General features: G+C 34.5%; 1 protein-coding gene across 2 annotated transcripts in view; it reads left to right on the forward strand.

The window, feature by feature from the left end:
* LOC124360701 (E3 ubiquitin-protein ligase MIB2) overlaps positions 1-14786 on the forward strand; it is a 103588-nt gene that overhangs the window by 33278 nt on the left and 55524 nt on the right. For both annotated transcript variants that reach the window (XM_046814529.1, XM_046814530.1), the window contains exons 9-10: positions 1404-1560; positions 14070-14224. In XM_046814529.1, coding sequence (XP_046670485.1) covers positions 1404-1560; positions 14070-14224 — 312 coding nt within the window. The remainder of the gene's footprint in view (positions 1-1403; positions 1561-14069; positions 14225-14786) is intronic.

The following is a 14786-nucleotide window of genomic DNA, read 5'->3' on the forward strand; positions in this document are numbered from 1 at the left end:
TTTTTGTGGGTGATAATACAGCATAAATGTGACTCAAATACTGAAATTAAAAGATTGTATTAGGCCGGCCATACACATTACGGTATATTGGATGGGTATACCTGTGCAGTACAGGGATACTGGAGCATGTGTGCGAGATGCTTCAGGAAAATCTGCACAAGTAAAACGATTTGCGCAGGTGACCAGAGAAGAATCGAATTTCAATAATTTTTACCTGCACAGGTGTGCTTACAGGTATATGTGTGTGGGCTGTCCGGTACACCTACACAGGTTTGTGTCAGTTGTGGCGAATACTCTGACCACAGAGCTTTGCATTCTGTGTTCATGTTGTGCTTATTACTCCATAGTTTATTCTCTGCACTCGCTCGTCACTGGAATTGAAGCCCATTTAAATTTATATTAGTTACACTTTATTGTTTTACAGTGTTTACGTCATCATGGCTGACCGTAAAAGGAACGGAATTCAAGAGGAATTAATTGAAAATTCATTGATCAGAATCCTGTTTGTGGCAAATTAAGAGCAAGGAGTACCATGTACGTGATTTGAAAGAGACTGCTTATGACAGACTTGTTACGAAATTAAAGGAAATCGAGTCAGATGCAAATGAGTTCAGCAGTAGAAAAATAAACAATTCTAGAAGCAGCAAGGAAAAGAAAAAACATGATATGTCAATGAAATCTGAATCGGGTACGGACGATGTGTATTCACCAACCGTAATGTATGCTGATGACACCACCCTTCTTGTAAAGAACCCTTCCGCAGAGGGCCTACACCAAAATGCAATAACAGTCTTGAATAAAATATTATGGTACTGTAAAACCAATGACTTGGCAATAAACCCCCAAAAAACAATCCAAGTAAACTTCAGTACCAAAATAAGTGGTGTACAAGAAATACCAGATATAACCAAGTAAACTCTGTTAAACTTCAAACACTTCTATGGCCTTATTTTTAATTGTAGAATGTTATGAGATGTCTCATTTTAAATATATGATTATACAACCAAATTAAAAAAAAGTTGTTATATCTTTACTAGTTAGAAATTACAATTAAAATCTCATACTTTTTTGTTTAAATATTTAAGAATATACTGTTTAAAAGAAAAACTAAAACGTGTTTTGCTGCATATTAATTATGTCTTTAAATTGAGAGATCTCCCATTATATTATGTTAAAAATCAGGGTTTAAGTGTGAAGTTTAACATTGTACATATTAGTTTAAACTCAAAGTTGTTTCATTATTTCTGGCTCCCAAATAGTTTGTGTCGAATTTTGTTTTGCATAAAATTTTAAATTGAGACATGTATGTGTACAAAATGTAAAAATTATGTAATAGCATAAAAATTAAAATGGTAGTAGATTTTCATATCAAAGATACTGATACATATTTTATATTTTCTTAGCAATCAACCCAACATAATGGAAGAGTTATTGGAGCGAGGTGCAGACGTAAATGCTGTGAACAAAAGCAGTTGTTCACCTCTTCATGTTGCAGCAAACAAACAGTTTGTTCACTGTGTTCGAGTCCTCATAAAGCATAAGGCCAACGTTAATGTTCAGGTATATTTTATTACGTTAGTTTCTCTCATAAATTGTTTCATTATATTAAATAGTTTTATATTTTAATTCTACATGTTATCTGGTGTTTTTTTCTTTCCTCATTTTAAAGAAATTTAGTAGAACATTATACAAACACAACTTAATTTAAGTACATATAAATGTATTAAGGTTATTAGACATTTGCAGAATTTGAGGTTAGTATGGTTCAGTTTGCTACTATAATTTGTACATTGGTTCTCTTTTTGGTTTGGTTCAATACTGAGTTACAGGTAATTTACTTTTTAACCTTAAAATAATTTAACATTAGTGGAATTCAATAAAAATAAATCAGACCTTATTTTTGCTACAATCAATGAGGTTAAATTAGTTTATAATTTTTTTCTGAATCCTAGTTCATGTATAGTTTTATTTTATATCCAATGAAAGTTTGTTATCTGCATGTCTATTAATAACAAAAATACTTTGTCATTTTTATATTTTTGCTATACATTTATTTGATAAATTTTAGAAAATTTAGCCCATTGCGGGTCGTGAAAACGGCGCGCGCGCGGGCCTTAGAGTACGAATTAATCCGTATTACAACGCAGCACCCGCAGTGTTTGCACGCCTACCTGCCTGCTTAGCGCGCTCGCTAATTATACATATTTTGTTTGTTTATGTTGTTATTTATGTTATATAAACATTATACAGATCATATTAGACAAGTATATTATACTAGAAAAAATGTAAAATACACGTACGTAACATTTTTACTTACGTTTTTTGCGTGTTGTAGCTGCTTGACGTAGGACGGATCAAATGTTTTACACAATAAAAAAATGTTCTAATAAAACTGTCACTTCAAGAAACAACTAATCTAATATTTACAAAATATTTACACTGTATTGAGACTGTCTTTTGTCTTAGTAGTGGATTTTGGTGTGATAGTTACGGAAACAATTTTTTTCCAGGTGCAATGGCACGTCACACCGTTCACACTTCCACCTTGTCTCACTATCGATATCACTTTCATCACTTCCACTTTCTAATAATAGTCTATCTAATTCAGATGATCGTAAATTGTCACCCATTTTATTTACGTACACGCACACGAGGCAAAGGAAAATCGAACACCACGACTGTACGCCTCAGACAAACAATTTGTCGCAAATAACGTTATTGACCGATAACGAGGGGAGTATTTGTGGACGAGTACCAGAGATAAGATAGGAAGCCAGTCCAGGAAAACAGACTATAAATATCTCCGAGGCTTATAACAGCGATAAGCGTTCAAAACAAATGAGTCATCCGTACCACGTCATCCGCGTGAGGGTCACGTCATTGTGCTGTTGGTCCACGCCTCGCTCCGCGTCACCCTCACATCGTTGATCCACAATGGGTTAAGTGTGTAATATATTTCTGTTATGGAATAGTTTTTCTTTCGATTAAATTAATTTACAAGTTATTATGATTGAAGAGGGTAATTATTCAGATTTAAACACAAGAGTTTTGCTAGGATTGCAAGTATATTCTTTACTTCTTTATAGAGGCATTAACAAGAATACACAAGAAAGGATAACGGTTTCTTGCATTTCTAAGTAAGGAAAATATGGCACTGTAACATAGAACAATTTATTGTTATTTTACATATTCAATTTTTGTTGATGTCAAAAGTTGTGCTGAGTTAATTTTTTTTATTAGAAAAATAATGTGGAAATAATATTGCTGCTCATTGATGATATTAATACATTTTATTTTTAGAAAATTGGGTGATATTCGTAACTGACACAATAAAATGTGATAAACTGTGTGACATGGACTGAAATCACACCAAATCAAAAATGTACAATTAATATCAGGATACTGTCTTAAATCACTCTTTAGCAGAGAACATCACAGAAAAGTGGGATTTTCAATAGTTGTGGAAGAGCATCTCATGGAGCATACTGAACAAATATAAATATCACATCATTATGAAGAACTTCAATATAAAATGGCATTGGTACAAATAATATTTAACAAGTCTAGGTTTAACATCATGGGCATTTACAGACCACCGAATGCAAATCTGGATGAGGCATAAAATGGACTTTCAGCCACTATTGATAGTACCAATACAGATAGATAACTCACCTACAATTATTATGAGGGATACTAACATCGATCCTCTCAAACCAGACAGAAATTAAGTTAAACTAAACCAACTAATTGCACCCCACAACATCCACAGGTTGTATCTCCCACCTACTTGGATATCTCAGCACTCAAGAACTTCAATAGATTATATTTGCAACAATATTTCAGACGAAAAAAAAATCAAACAAAATTATAGAGGCAAGACTCTCTGATCACACTGCTCAACTCTGTACACTTTTCACAGCCCCCCTTTTAGATAATCTACCAAAATATTGAGAGACTTGTGACTTGAAGATTAACTTAAATTACTTCTTTTAAATTAAAGATGGGAGGATATGGCTAAAGCCCCAACTAATGGTGAGGCATAACATTTTTCAGGAAGAAGAAATGGTTCAAAAGAAAGCATAAGTCAAAACACTTTGTAGACAAGGAAGCACTTAGACTAAAAAGGACTTCTTGTAGTCGATATGAAATGTCAGGCAATCAGGCTCATAAGAAGAGGCAGCTAAGAAGAAAAGCTAGTCCAACAACTTAAGCTGCTCAGACTACAGGCATCTATTAAACTATACAAATATGGCAGAAAACAAATAAAAGGTAGTGTGGGAGGTGATAAATTTTGCTTGAAAAAAGAGACAACAGATCTGAAACTACTTATAAATGGAGAGTTAATATCTACTCCAAAAAAGTAGCTAACTGCTTTAATTTATTGTTCACAAGTATAGGAGAAGAAACTAAGGAGAAACCAAGATTCTAAAAGGCAAGAAATACAACCTATAACTCAAGAATCGAAACTCCATGATATTACAGATAAAACACAGCAGAAGTCAGGAAAAAATTTCCAATTAAAACTAAAAAGCTTAAAGTTAGTGGACTTTCACCATAACATAAGGGTAAGGCTGTGGCTCTTTAATAGAGAGGTTACAGGTTTAATTCCCAGGCAGATCAATAAATATTTGTAAGTGGATGTGGACTGTTTTCCCTTAAAAACGTTTAGTATCCTCAATTAAAATGCCATTAACATAGAAAGAACCCCCGTGAAAAACAAAAACAAAAAACAAAGTAACACTGGTATAGATGAGATATCTTCAAAAATACTAAAACACTGTGTAGGTAAGCTTACTTTTCCCCTTGTCATAATGTTCAACAAATGTTTCAATTAATAATATAAGTTTCTCCACAAGACTGAAAGTGTCAGAATTCTACCCTTAGTTCAAAATAGATGAAAACCCCATGTCAGTAATTGCAATCTCATTTATTTATATTTTTTCTTAAGTCTGTGAAACAATTAATGTAGAGATTGCTAGATCACTGTTGTCAAAAATAACTTGCTTAATTATAGCCACTGGCTTCACCACTGGAAAATCAAAAACTACAGTAATGATCAAGGTAACTGAAACCGTTATTTACAACTTATAAGCAGTTAATTTATCAACATCAATTCTGTTTCATCTAAGTAACGCTTTTGACTACTTAAGACATAAACTTATGTTTGATAAATTGGCATGTATGGGAGTATATAAGAGTGCAAAGAAATTATTTATAAGCTGGAGAGCACACAACAAGTAGTAGACATGAAGCACACCAAAGACATCACTGAAGAATTATGATCAAAACTTCTTTCAGTTCAAAGTGGGGTGCGTGGGACTAGCACCCTTCATTTTATTTGTTAATGACATGCCTTAGTACTTGTATCTGAGTGAATTCAGCACCTCCATAATATATGCCATAACAATAATGCAATGGAAATGACAAACCCAACTAAAACCAGTCAAATAGTATTTGGAAGATGAGCATCTGAAGTTCAAATCATTCCTGATGTACAGGGTGCGGCAAAACAAACAGTGCAGTTGTGATGGGCTTCTACATCCGCTGTGGTGGGGGTAGGAGCCGGGGAGGGGGCTCACTGCATTCGGTCACTCACCCCGTTTTCAGTCGTAGCAATGGTTTGGAGCAGAGAGCATCGCGGCTTTGCCGTTCGCACGTTTTTTGAAAGTGGCCGTTCTTACATCACGACTCAACAAGCGTTCCGAGTGCACTTTAACATTCCGCGTAATGATCCCGTTCCACATCGCAATGTTATTGCAAGTTGGGTTCGTGCGTTGGAAGAAACTGGTTCAACACAAAGGCCTAAAGGTATGGGAAGACCGAAAACAGCGAGAACTCCCGAAAACGTCGCAGTAGTGAGGGCAGCTGTTGAACAATCACCAACACGCTCTGCCCGGAAACACGCAACTGCGTTAAACATGTCTGATCGCTCTGTTAGGAGGATTTTACACAAAGATTTATTCTTCCACCCCTATAAAATTATGTTGGTTGTTAATGCCTCCAGACTTTGAACAGCGCGTGAATTGCGCTCAAGAAATTTTAGAACGTATCCCACCAAGGTCAACCTTCTTCAGTAGTGATGAAGCCCATTTCCACCTGTCAGGTTCAGTTAATAAACAGAATTTCCGTTATTGGTCGGACAGAAACCCACAACAAGTTAATGAGCGACCTCTCCATTCCCCGAAAGTGACTGTATGGTGTGCGATTTCCAAATTTGGTGTTATTGGACCCTACTTCTTTGAGGAGGATGGGCTTACAACAACCGTGACCGCTTAGCGTTACGTTTCGATGCTGCAAGATTTTTTTGAGCCAGAATTGAATCAGTTGGTTGAAGAACAACATCTTGAGGATATTTGGTTCCAACAAGATGGGGCTATACGGCCCACACAGCACATGTTTCAAGGACGAAATTGCGGCAGATGTTTCCTGCGCGTCTCGTGTCTCTGAGGGGTGACCTGCGGTGGCCTGCAAGATCACCTGATTTGAGCATTTGCGATTTTTTTCCTGTGGGGTTATCTCAAGGACAAGGTTTTTAGGCATCGTCCTCACAACTTGGAAGAACTCAAGATCCGTATTAGAGAGGAAATCACCGCCATTCCAATCAATATGTGCCAAAATGCAGTGGAAAACTTCAGAAATCACCTACATCAGTGCATTGCCTCTGAAGGACGCCATCTTTCTGATGTGATCTTCAAATCTTAACAGAAAAAATGGGGTAATGTAATGTACTTATTCAAGCAAAATAAACCACATTTTCATAACTCGTACCGATTTTCTTTAATACCACTTCAAAACTGCACTGTTTGTTTTGCCGCACCCTGTACTATTGGAGCCTTGTGTTAAGTTTCTGGGTCTGGCTATAGATAGTATGAGTGGACACCTCACACAGACCCTCTTAAAATAATTGAAAACTGGACTTTATACCAGGGTTATACGGAAAGTAAGGTCTGATTTCTTATAAAAATAAATAACAGATAAAAAAAATCAGTTTTATTTAATTCCTGACATCTTTCTTTATTTTTCAACATAGTTTCTATTTTTGTTTAAAAATTTGTCATAACGTTCTACAATCTTTTGAATGCCGATGTCGTAGAAGTCTGCCACCTGTGATGGTAACCAATCTTTAACTGCTTCTTTCACCTCGTCAAGTGTTAAAGTGCTTACTGCCGAGAAACTCATTTAGGTAATGAAACAAGTGAAAGTCAATCTGTTCCCAACCAAATGATATGATGAGATTTTGGGTTTGGATGGTAGAATGGAGTCTGGCATTTTCAAGCTATAAGAGAACTCTTACATGTCAATAGGCCATGTCGCTTTTTCTGTATTGTATGTCGAAGTTTAGTCAGAGTATTGCAATAAGCAGCTCCACTTATTGTCCTTCCTTGTCCCATAAATTCAACTAGCAATATTCAATGTCTATTCCAAAACACGGTTGCCATAACCTTGCGTGTTGAGATTGTTTGTTAGGCCTTGACTTTAACTGGTGACGTTGTGTGACGTCATTCCGTTGACTGGTATTTTTGTTTCTGGAGTTATGTGAGAGACCCATGTCTTGTCACATGTGACAATGTTCTCGAAAAGTGTATCACCTTCCTTATGATGTAGAACCAAAAACTAAAGAGCACAACCCATTCTTCTCATTTTGTGTTCCACAGTAAGCAGCCTGGGAACCCAATGTGAGCACAATTTGCAAAATTTTAAATGTTCAGAGACAATTTTGAGCAATGTTGTTTTACTTACGGTTGGAAATTCCAATGCTAATGATAAATGGCTGATCTTCATAAATCTTTTCATCAGCGATATTGACCAAATCTTCCGTAATCACTGATGGCCGGTCTGATCGTGGTTCATCATGGACATTTTTCCGTCCGTGTTTTAAAGCTCTCACTCACTTCTGTACTTTGATTTCGTTCATCGCATTAGGACCGTCACTTCAATTATCTGTCTATAAATATACGCTGCTGAACATATTTCGCAGTCAGCAGGTTGATCAATTGTTTTAAACATCTTAACCCTTATAACGTCACAGACGCCGTATGGCGCATAGACAAACTATCTCCAAACGGCAAAGACGCGGTACGGCGCATCGACACAAAACTGCGTCTATAGCAAATTTAAGTTCCTTTTAAATCCGATCAATGTCACTAACGGTATGCGTCAACCATGTGTGTGGGTTATTGACCTATGTCAAGCACCAAAATATAGCTGTCGCATTACATTGTTTGAAACAATAGACGCGGTGTCTAGACACTCTCCCCGCCACACGGCACAGACGCCGTACAGCGCGCGTGCTTTTGTTTGCAGTTTGGCTTCAGGGAGTGCGTGTCTAACCATCGCTGAGTCGGTTTCCTTCGTCGTGTTTTCTGTTTATATGGTTTTTATTTATTTTTAATTTTATTATATATAATTTATTATAAATATAATTTATTTAAATTATATTTATATAATTGTCTGGTAATGTTTATAGTTTAGCTAATAACATTTTGTGTGCCTTTTATTTTGACTTTATTTATATCTACAATTTAATGTCCCATAAATATATGTACGTACAAGATAATTTAAAAAATTTTACTTTTTTATACTTACCATAATTATAGAAAGTAAAAATAAAAATGAACTTTACACATTAAAAATTTTTTTTTTTAATATTGTGCCGTTTGCTGGAAGTCGTGAAAAGATATACTGACGTTATAAGGGTTAAATTCACACAGTAAATGCACTCTATAATGATTTCACTGCAAATAGCATCATTTTGTACATGAGACATGTGGGGGAGTCAGTGCACATGCGCATTGCACTTCAAGATTGCCAAAAGTTGAAAAATATCATGTAGTTTTTGAAAATATATAGGTTTTTAGGAATATATACAAAGAAACTGAAAATGTGTGTGAAAATTTGAAAACGTTCCTAAAACGCAACTATCAGTTTCAAATTTAGTAACCAAAAACGTAATTGTTTTGAGCCGTAGTAAAACGAAACTTATTAAAAAGGAAGAGTAAGGTAACAAAATTATATTTACAGTGAGAAAATAAGTCGATAGTTAGTTTGTTTATTGTTTGTAGTGGTTCTATTTATGACTTGGGCTAAATCAAAACTACGATATGCATCTAAATGTAGTAAACAAATATATTACTGTTAGTATTATTTACTAAAACTACTGACAAAAGACATTACAGGATTATAATAAACATTTTTTATGCAATAATCAATAAATACTTACAGTTATTGAATGTAATAAATTTATTAATAAAATAACCACTACAGTCAACATCTGTTCCGGGCTATAACAACAGAGTTGAAAATAAATTCCACTTTATAAACAGCTGATTGTGTCATCTGTCCACTCGCTATGACTAATTGAAAGAACAATGTCTGCAGACAGGACAGATTATGATGTTTGGAATGGTGCCCGAATCACGATGATACGAGTTTATCATCAGTTGTGAGTTTATTATCGAGTTTGTTATAAGTGAAATAGTGTCACCATGATTAATCAATGACTAATTGTTGATTGCCAACCATCGCGGGACTGCCATTGAGGAATAGTTGTTGATTGCCAACCATCGCGGGACCGCCATTGAGGAATAGTTGTTGATTGCCAACCATCGCGGGACTGCCATTGAGGAATAGTTGTTGATTGCCAACACTAGGTTTGACTGTACATTTTTGCAAATATTAAGTATGAGATGTGAAAGACAAAGTTACTATCTAAATTTTACTATAAATTTAAAGAATGTAATAAATCCCATCTTAGTTGTCTATTGACAGAAATAGACTTTGATATATTTTTGTGATCATGAAAAAAGGCAAAATCAACTATGGAACAAAAATACTTAGAACAAAGTAAATTACAATGGCCATAAATATAAAATTGTTGATGTATTTTCTTGATCGTGGCAACAAGACAAACTCAATATTGGCGTCTGAAATATAATTAACTCGTACCAGCAGTGATAATACACGTACAACGCCTACTAAACTTTGCGCAAAGCAGCGGGTATCTGCTAGTAGTGCAGATATGAGGCAAAATGTAATCTAACTTTTACTATACATTTAAAGATTGTTGTGAAACCTATCTTAGTTGTCTTTTGACAAAAGCAGGCTTCTCAGAGCTGTTTTTCAGCTGATACTTCAAAAACTGTTTTTACAGCTAGCTTGTTCAGCATAGACAAATTAGTACAGGTATTGTTATTTCTGATAAATATGGCTGAACCTCTGTGTGAAAGGGTGGTTCTACAAAAACATGAAACCAGTGAGTAGTTGGGTAATTTAAAAAGAGAGATCTCGTCTGAAGTGAGCTAATGTTTGGTAATACACATTATATCACTATTATTTAGATGACTTAGTGTTTACAAGATAATGGACTTGTCAATTAACACTTTGTACCCTGGGCCCTGAATACATGTTTCGGCGTGGCTCCCTGGGGTTTTATGATGCTTTTAAAAAATTCTGTGTTATTACAGTAATTATGTTATAAAACTCATACTATATATCTTTTTAACCCATTAGCCTACTTCGACGAGACCATCTCGCCGCTAGCGCTATGCACGGTTAAAATACTTTGACGAAACCATCTCGCCACCAAGTAGTTCGCCTATTTCTCACAAGATGTCAGCACCATTCAGTCCTAACTTCGTTTTTCTGTGTTCTTTGCAATAATGGGAATTGAATAATTTAACTTTACAGCTTGGCAACACTGCAGTTGGGGAAGGGGAACATAAACACGACAATCGGAACAAGTAAACAGCTGACTCGAGTAAAACAAACTAAGCGTGTGTAACAATGGCGCAATATGGAGCTTTACGTAGTAGTGAAATTGATCGTTATATTGACAATGACGGATTTATTTTAAGTGAATCTGATGGTGAAATCGGTTCTAATCATGTGGAAGAAGAGTGGAGGATTGATGGTGATGAAGAATTCAGCGACGATGAGTCTGACAATGCCCCTCTCAGATATTGATTTTGAAGAGATGGACGTAGGCCTAAACAATGCCGATGATCCTATGAATGATTTACATTTACAGAATGTTGAAAGACGTTATTAGCCAGTGTGGCTTCTGGCGTAACTGGATTATGGAATTTTTCCTATATGGAATGACGAGCCAAACAAACCTAAAAATATGTGTTTTTGACGTGACAACGTCTTAAATTAGGTTGCGGCTCGGAGTCACTCATGGAAAAAGTGTAACGCCCGGTAACGTTACGATGCCCGTCCCAGTGGGTCCGCCGCACGGGATCCGCACGGGATAAAGCAGATAACTGTGGGTCCGCCGCACGGGATAAAGCAGATAACTATGTTTATTCGTGAAAATGTGGAGTGCTTAGATTCGTCATTTACAACAAACTACAACAATAAAGGTAAATAATTGTACACTGATATTTCATTATCGTAAACTATGATTGATTGATTAATTTTTAGATTGACACAAAAGTTGAGAAAACTGAGTTTATAGGTTATGTCATACTATTGACAAATGTTGATAGTGTTAAGTAAATTATTAGTTTTAAAATCACTCTGCAATCAATCGTAATTCAGTCGATTGAGAAGAAACAGCGCGTATTGCTAGTCAAACATTTAAAATAACAAATTATAACCTCTAACCTGTCATAACAGTGCGACCAAACATACGAAACTAAACCGACCAATCACCACGCGCGGAGTTAGAATTTAACTGTGTTTAGCAAGAATTTCAAATTCCAATTTTAGTAAATGTTTTATTCAACTTTACCATTTACAATAACAAATTTTAATTAAATTTCAAATTATGTACAGTGTTTTAGTAAACAAAATATATTTCTATAGTTAAAATTTGTGCAATTCTTATTTTCATTCAATTCCTTGTTCCTATTGTGCAATTTAATAATATTCATATCAATAAATATTCTACCGAGAAAAAGACGTTGTCACGTAAAATCTTCGCCCGTTAAAACCGACTTTACAGGCAACCATAATTTTTAGGCAATCAGGTAGGAGTAAATATTCGAAATAATAATTGTATAATAATATAATAATTATAATTATATTATAATAATTGTATAATAATTCGAAATAATAATAATAATAAATAATTGTCAGTAAAAAAATAAAAAGTGTTTATTTTGTAATTAACATAAAATTAACACAAATTAACAAAATTAAAAAATTAACATTAACTTTTTAATTTTTTTTTGTGAAAAATGTAGTTTAGGATGCTTTTTATTAAATTATCCCAAGTTTTATTAAAATCTAAACAGTAAAACTAGAGTAATGGAATTTTAAGTAAAATTCTCCATTTGGGCCAAATTAATTGGAATTTTACTATGGAGTTGAGAGGCTGGAAATACTAGTAGGCCAATGGGTTAAAGATACATAGTACATACTTTTTTTAAATGTATACAAATATAAAGTTTGTTTTCAAAATAAAATTATTACATAATATTGAATGTTATGTAAAAAATACAAAAAAAAGTTTTTGCTACATAACTTGTTAGTTCAGGTAATTCGCCTTAGAGTGGTAATTTTTAAAGCACAATGGTCTGAATCAAATACGGGATCTCGCAAATTTTTTGTTTAGATCGTTCATTAAAATCAATACTTGGTCCCAGGTGTATATCAAAAATCATCGCGAATTGCATCACTTTTGATTTCATCACCCATATTATTTAAACTCGAAAATAATAAGTAAATAATATAAAATAAAATCAACGGAAAGTCGAGAAGAAAGAACAAAGCGAGTATAAATACAAAACAAAACACACGGATAACCTCACATTGCTTGCATTTGCCTTTACTTACTTCATTCAGTAAGAAACTAAAGTTCTGATTATTTACAAACAGTTAAATTCACATTTATAATACATTATAATAACATTTGCTTCAGTATTTGTCGGCAAGATTTGTAGAAAACTTAGTAAGACATCACTAAGACTCACAACAACACACAACGTGAAACACTACAAAGCAAACTAACAGTACCAACGATCAGCCGCGGCGCCTACGATCAGCTGTCTAGACTCGCTTGTAGTACGACGACAAATATACTTATTTCATTAATAAAACGTGACCCAGGGATCTCAAAACCAACAAATACAAACTTAGACAACCAATGAACATAATCAAATCCAATGTTTGAATCCAAAAATAAGATGACTGAGCTAAATAATACAATTAAATAAGCTGCCGACACCGCCCGACCTATACTCGGGCTCAGGGTATAAAGTGTTAAACCATGAAAGTTTAGAGCATGAGGTTGCAATTTATTACAGCTGACCCGGTACTACTCAACACTATGGGTTAATGATGTTTTAGTTTTGCTAAAATAACCCTGAATCTTTACTACACCAGGTTCACCTTTGCACATATTCCTCCACTGTGGACTTAGCTTGGGAGTTTAAATTGTTCCTAAATGTTAAAAACTTACTCACATATGACCCAATTGGCCAAAAGTTACTTGTGAAAAAAATCATTGATCACTTTAGCTGGAAAGCCAATCTTGAAAGATGAGTATTTTTCTGGATGTTTGGAAATCAATTTTTATACTGTCCAGTCAATATGAAGTTTATGTTTGAGTGAGTTCAATAAATCTTCCTTTTGCACATAAGAAAATCTTGGGTTCCAATTATTATGTAGTTTGAGTCTGAAATGTAACATTTAATTTACAACTGGATCCCATTTTGTCCTGTAATGATCCAAATAATTTATTTTAGTTCCAGATTCCAGAGTTCCAAAAGACAATGTTTATATTTTTACTTTTATATTGCATTGATGTTGAATACATAATGTCCTACTAGCAAATCATTACCAAGTCAATTATTCTGTAGTAAGACACCAAACAAATGATTTCATGTATCTTTCACTCCTCCTTTCTCAAGTCGATACACCACCACCTTATTGTTAGTTGCCTATTTTTCTCTCAGATCGCACACTGATTGCAACATTTTAGTCTGCATGTACAGAGTTCTTCCAAAAATGTGAAATTAAAGCTACTGCATGATTGTGCACAATTCACTTGTTTTGCTCTGAGCCACAACCTTTTATGCATAGCCTCTTTTGTTGTCCTACCATAGCACAATGTATCCCTTTTTCAGGATTCATATGGTGACACAGCACTGCACGACGCTATTGGCAAGGAGTCTCTTGACATTGTTGACATGCTCTGTAGTGTACATGGTGCAGACTTCACAATTCGCAACAAGCGAGGTTTCAACATCCTGCATCATGCTGCACTCAAAGGCAATAACATGTCAGTATTACCTAAATAGTGGTATCTATATTTAAAGCTAATTTTTGTAGTTTATTATTTTTTATTATTATTATAGTGGTAATGATTATAATGGTAATGGTTATAGTGATAATGTTGTTACACTGGTAAAAAGAATATGACACTTTACATAAAAAGCCAAAACTCAGAACTCTTTTTTTTTTACACTGCCTGTCGCGACTAATCTTCCTTCTTTGTTTGAAGTTTGTTTTTGACAATGGAAGAATTGTGATAGAAGCAGGATTTTTCCGGACATTTGCCATTGTTCAGTGATACAAAAAATCAGTAACACTACGTTTCAAGATCTGCATCTGATTTCTTCTTCAGATAAATAACTAATCTAACACATAAAATTACAAACTAGGTTAAAATAAACAAATCATACCAGACATAAGTCATTAATCTTTGTAACACGCATAAGTCAGGAATCACAACCACCATGTTGTGTGTCAACTTCACTAACTCTAAAACATGCATTTAATAAAAAACTAAACACAACACCAATTATTAAAACTGAACTACAGAATACTATAGGTCTGCATTC

Source organism: Homalodisca vitripennis, chromosome 4 (genome assembly GCF_021130785.1).
Source record: "Homalodisca vitripennis isolate AUS2020 chromosome 4, UT_GWSS_2.1, whole genome shotgun sequence".
Lineage (NCBI taxonomy): Eukaryota > Metazoa > Arthropoda > Insecta > Hemiptera > Cicadellidae > Homalodisca > Homalodisca vitripennis.